Source organism: Vitis riparia, chromosome 16 (assembly GCF_004353265.1).
Source record: "Vitis riparia cultivar Riparia Gloire de Montpellier isolate 1030 chromosome 16, EGFV_Vit.rip_1.0, whole genome shotgun sequence".
NCBI lineage: Eukaryota > Viridiplantae > Streptophyta > Magnoliopsida > Vitales > Vitaceae > Vitis > Vitis riparia.
The window spans coordinates 4,781,318-4,787,349 of record NC_048446.1 but is presented as its reverse complement, the minus strand read 5'-3'; the positions used below and the strand labels follow the sequence as shown (position 1 = coordinate 4,787,349).

Genomic DNA, 6,032 nt, shown 5'->3' with positions numbered 1-6,032 from the left:
TCATCAGATCAACTATTATAACCTGTTGACTAGGGCTATAAGGTCAACTATTATAACTTGTTGACTAGGGCCGAAATGTCAACAATTATAACTCGTTGACTAGGACCATATAATCCAGAGTCAAACACTTTATTTCATTAATTCAAACATACAAAACAAAACATCATATCTCCTCAATTTTTCATTTTTCATAAACAAAGAAAAGACTCGAATATACTGTCCATACAAAACATACATTTGATCCATGTGTAAAGATAAAAATAATAGTTTTACACATTTCAAAATACAATATAAAAAGAAAATTATTTTTTTATAAAAATATGCATTAATTTCCCTTACTTTGAAGAAATACTCAAAATCTTGAAGAATTTAGCTTGAAAAATTTACTCCTCACCTAACATAATATCATAAACTACATTTATTATTGATTATTTATATAAAAATATATTTTAACAATCCTAAAAATATTTTATTTAGTTTTAGTAATTCTAATTAATTTCCTATATTAACATTATTAGCATTAATATTATTTTCAACTTCCGAATCAATAATAATTAATTTAGTGAGTTTCCAAATTTTTATAAAATTCATATTCTTTTCTAATTTGACCCTAACTATATATTTTTTATATGATTAAATTAAATTAAAACTTACACCAAAAACTATTATTAGTATACTAATACATTTTTCTTTTCCACTTTTTACCACTTGATTTTTATTTATTTATTTATTTATTTCCAACAACTCTACACCAACTCCCCTGTGCTAGTTAATTTCCCTCCACAATAATATATATATTTATTAACTTCCTTTGTACGCATCAACTCTCCATCCTTCTCCATTTTTTTCTTTGTTTTCTTTTGATAATTGGGCACACCTCTCTATCCTTCTTCCCTTTCCAATTTGATTTTTTATTTTTATTTTCTTTCTATTAATTCGAATATTCCAAACTTTCCGATCTTTATTAATAACTCTATTCATATTCATAAATTTTTAATCTTTTTTTATCTAAAAATTAATTTAACAAACCCTAATTTAGATTGAGATCTTCCAAAGAATATTCAAAGTATTCAAAACTAATTAACGAGATCAATAGAAATCATGTGAAAGCAAATTCACCTTCAAGCAATGTAATCAGAATCATTATAAATCAATCAGTTAATATTAGCATGCATAGTACATGAATTGCTTGCAAACTTTATCCACTTTCATGCAGATAAAAAAATTGTCTTATACATATAATTTATTTGCACCGAATATATTTGCTTTAAACATTTAGTATAAAAGGATTGGCTTGATGTCTAATCAAACTCAAAAGTAGTCAAAGATATAGGATGGATCACTAAACTCTAGGAGGCATATAAACTCTTCAACAAATTATACTACAGGGATGTCTCTTGTGTTAACAATTTTTACTAGATCTATTTCAATGATGATCATCTATAGATGCTGTTTAGGGCTCCTAAAATGGATGAAGGGATTTCAGTGGTGGAGCTTGCAAGTGAGGAATGGATTTCACGAACCATGAAAAGATTAGGTCAACTAAGTAATGGAGTTCATGGTAAGGGCTGCTATCATTTGCATGTTTTATACATTTGATGCATTTTACTTATGTATTATGTGTACACAGCAATAACCAAATAGTTCTAATATAAGCTAGGTTATTGGAACAACAAATAAAAAATAAAATAAAATATTTTGCCCCTAAAATATATGAAATAAAAGTTTATTGGGAATTGTAAATTTAAAAAATATAAATAATATCTTTTTAAAAATATTCATCTTACCACTTATCAAGACTTAGTAGTTAAAAATATAAGAATTAATCTTTAATGGTTTATATACATCATGTTAAGCAACAAAAAACTATAAATTAAATCGTTTTTATTCATATTCAGTTATATAAGATAAATTATACAATTTAAGTTGTTCTAATTCATAAAGGTAGATTGAGTATTTATTTATACTTTTTTGAGTTGTTCCTAGATAGTATAGATTGATTAAATTCATAAATAAAGTTATGGTAAAATTAGTTCTCACTTTTTTGAAAGTAACTATTGTTTTCTAGTTACATGTTTCTAAAAAACTGTAAAATTGTTCCTCTAAGTAAGCTTTTACAAAGTTTGTATATTTCTTGTTCATTTCCAAAAGATGCTACCACTCTTGCTAAGTTTAAATATCATTCCCAGTTTTCTCTAGTTTTCTTAACACTAGATGTATTTCTATATATAATATTATTCCATATTCATATATAGGTGGTGTAAGATTTTCCTATTTTATTGCTTCAAGTATCTTGAAGTTCATGTTTACAAAAATACACTATAGATAATCGGGAGATGACTTTGTTTATATGCTACACTACATAATGTATAATGAAGAGAAATAAGGAATACTACTCCAACCACATCAGACAAGAATCTTTACTGGATTAGATAAGAACCTATTCACAACTCCAACTACATGAGCTGTATTTGGCCTTGTGGATACCATGACATATGCTAAATTCCCCAAAATTGAGGAAAAAGGAATACTCTCCATCTTCTTTTTCTCTTCATTTGATGTAGGACAATATTTCTTGCTAAGCTTGAAATGAACACTAAAAGGAATGCTAACCATCAAAAATAGAACTTTTAAAAGTATGACATGGTACAACATTTATGGATTTATTATTTATTTAATAAGATTTTAGTTTCCCATTCTATTTATTTGTTCCATGCATTACACTTTAGGACCATCCTAGTTGACATCTTTTGCATCGTATATGACTTGGGTGTATCAAAAGTTGCATATAAAATCCAAATCATGGATTCCTTAAAGGTAAATGATATTAGTTCACAACCAATTCATGGATATAGCAATCCATTTGACACTGTAGTGTACTGTTTTCTAATTGGATGGATGATTGGTCTAAGTCATCGGAATGAATTTCAAATAGTGAGTGCACTAATGTGTATGCAATACAAGACCTATGGTGAGTCATGACCTAAGACTATTAGGTAGTCATGACTTTACATTCTTATTACATGTTTGACTTGTGATGAATGCTACACTATTAGGCTTATGGATTAACAACTTATGGACTTTATTTCTCTTAGGCTAAAATTTTGTAATATACTTGTTTCATGAGATGAACATAATTGTTAGATTCATATATATATATACTATAGATCTAAGAAATTGATTTGAAAGAAAATTAGTATACCGTGAGATATATTGTTATGTGTAATTTATTAATTTGGTATGTTTCATTTTAGACAATGGTGATATGAAGGTTTAGCATGACTTAAAGTTTTAATTAATTTAAAACTCATATCATATTTGTTTGTATTAACCAAAGTGATCAAATGGGATGTCTCATGTATATCAAATTGAATAAATTCAATTACATACCCATAATTATGTCATGCTTATAACTGAAATGACATGATGAGATACATTTTCTTTTATTATGGGCATATTGTTGTTCATTAGTTATAAAATACTTAAGAATCACCCAAAGATTGATTAGTTGATTTAATAATCTATGAATGTGATTGTGGTTAATTAATATACTCGATTTGATATGTTTAGTATACTCAAAGATAACAAAAATGTTTAGTTAGATATTATATAATTATTAATTATGTGAAATTAAAATTAAGCATGAATTTTGTTTATTGTTGTGTATTGTTATATCATAGAGAGCTTCAATGTGTATTTAATGTTTATCTAAATTTTGTCTGTTTAAGTTTACAACTCAAAGCATTAATCGTGTGAGCATTTTATATATTTTGCAGTATTTGTGCCTTTTTATCTTCATTTGCAAGCTTTGTCTGTTGTAACATTTAATGAGCTTAATTTTCATACATATGCTATGAAATCAATTATCATGGAAAATGACATTGAAGTTGTTGATTTTGAACAGTGGAATATTGAAAAATTAGTATTAATTGTTATATTTTAATGGTAAGGATTGAGCTTTGAACATATTATAGTTTTGAGGGAAAGAAATGGTTAAGACCAGATGGAAAAAGAAAGGGAGCCCAGGGGGTGGCACTGAGGGTGTCAGGCGATAAGGCTGCATTTTACAACTGCAGGCTGATCGGTTTTCAGGACACCCTATGTCATGATAGGGGCAGGCATTTTTTCCATGAATGCTACGTTGAAGGCACTGTGGACTACATATTTGGAAGTGGAAAATCTTTGTATTTGGTAAGTTTTTGGCACTGCAGACGCAGTCAATATAATTTCACAAGTATATATGGGGTGCCAACTGTTGGTGAAAACGTTGTTTTGGTGCAGAGCACTGAGCTACATACCAAGGGAGACGGCGGATTTTCAGTGATCACAGCGCAGGCAAGGAACCTTGAATCAGAGGACAATGGATATTCATTCGTCCACTGCACCTTGTCAGGTACTGGCGGCAACACTTTCTTAGGGTGGGCATGGATGAGTAGACCGAGGGTGGTGTTTTCATACACCTTCATGAGTTCTGTTGTCAGTCCTTTAGGATGGTCCGATAACGTCCAACCTGAACGTGACTCGTAAGTACTACTCCTTCTCTTTCATTATTGTTTTCTCTAACAGACATATATTAATGTAACATGATGAAAGAGAGAAGATTCATCCAAAAAACAAGGGTAAAACCCCTTGTAAAGTGAGGAAATTAGAATGCTTGGTAACATGTGTGCATAAGAGAGATACGTGAGTCATTTGTTTTATTAGATAGATAACGCTTCAATTTTCATGTCCTTGAGTTGTTATACATGTCGATTAATTGTGTAGATGACATTGATGTCTCTTATTCCATCTATATTATTTCTTGTAACCACCATGTCATGCACATAGACAAGCAACAACAAATTTCCTTGATTACATTGAATGCATAAAACTGAAACATAAGGGTTTTTCATAAAATAATAATAATAATAAATAAATAAATAAATCATGGAAGCATGTGATGCCTTCTTAAGCATATATAGAGCATGATACAATCTACAAACTTGATTTTCCTGATTTGAACATAGTCTAGATAGATGTTGCATATAGACTTCTTTTTGGTCACCATTCAAAAAAGCATTTTGGACATTTATTTGAGACAGTTGCCACCTTCTTATGAAGCCATAATAATAAGCAATGAATAGATGTCATTCTAGAAACTAGAGAAAAGATTTAATCATAATCCATTCCATATTCATATATAAATCCCTTTTCCACTAACTTGGCCTTCTACAAATGGTCCCATTTGATCAATTTTTTTACTTTGTACATCCATTTACAACCAACTACATATTTTCTAAGAGGTATCATGACAGCACATCATGTACAAATCTCGTTCAATACATCTATTTCCTCATCCATGGCATTTTTCCATATTTAGAAGCTTCTTTGTGGTGATAAGGAATTGAAGACAATGGATGATGATTAATTTTTTACATTTGGTTCATTGATTAGGTCAAGAAAATGAACAACTTAGGAGACAAATTATTGGAATCACAAAACAACAGTAGTGAGGTATATATTTTCCATAATGAGACATAGAAAGAGATTCTAAATCTTTTAGAAGTTAGATCATAACACCTTGTCCTATACCATAGCCTAAGAAAACATAGATTGTAGATCTTTTTGAGAGTTTATCACTCTTAACTTTAGGAAGAAGAACAAAGTAAACAGACTAAAAAACATAGAGTTCGGAGTAATTGGGTGAATGCTAAAAGAGACACTAATTGGGTGAATGAAATTGTCCCATTGATAGTAGATTCTTCTTTGAGCTCTTCACATCTCATACCTCTAGAATAGTGCGAATCACACCATCATCCATCTTTACTTTGATGGAGCTAATGCAACAATCTCTAAGGCAAGATCATTGCCCTTGTATATTATTCCTCTTGAGATAGGTTCATATTGGTGAAATCTTTTTCTATGAGAATTCATGTGTCATGTTGTTATTGAGTCAATTAACAAAACTTTAACAAATCTTTTTTTGCCATCCGCAACGGTTGTTGCCTTGTTGTATAAGGTTTCTCTTTCATCCAAAGTACATGTTACACAAC

General features: G+C 29.5%; 1 protein-coding gene across 1 annotated transcript; it reads left to right on the top strand.

Annotated features, from left to right (window-relative positions):
- The first annotated feature begins 1,467 nt into the window (after positions 1-1,467).
- On the top strand, positions 1,468-4,527 carry LOC117933169 (putative pectinesterase 63). Its single transcript, XM_034854563.1, has 3 exons — positions 1,468-1,561; positions 4,004-4,191; positions 4,282-4,527. The coding sequence occupies exons 1-3, from the start codon at positions 1,468-1,470 to the stop codon at positions 4,525-4,527; spliced, it is 528 nt and encodes a 175-aa protein (XP_034710454.1).
- The last annotated feature ends 1,505 nt before the right edge of the window (positions 4,528-6,032 follow it).

Coding starts and splice junctions, on each gene's coding strand:
- LOC117933169 (XM_034854563.1), top strand. CDS start 1,468: ATGGATGAAGGGATTTCAGTGGTGGAGCTTGCAAGTGAGGAATGGATT. Junction 1,562..4,003: donor ACTAAGTAATGGAGTTCATG/GTAAGGGCTGCT, acceptor GGTTAAGACCAG/ATGGAAAAAGAAAGGGAGCC. Junction 4,192..4,281: donor GTGGAAAATCTTTGTATTTG/GTAAGTTTTTGG, acceptor GTTTTGGTGCAG/AGCACTGAGCTACATACCAA.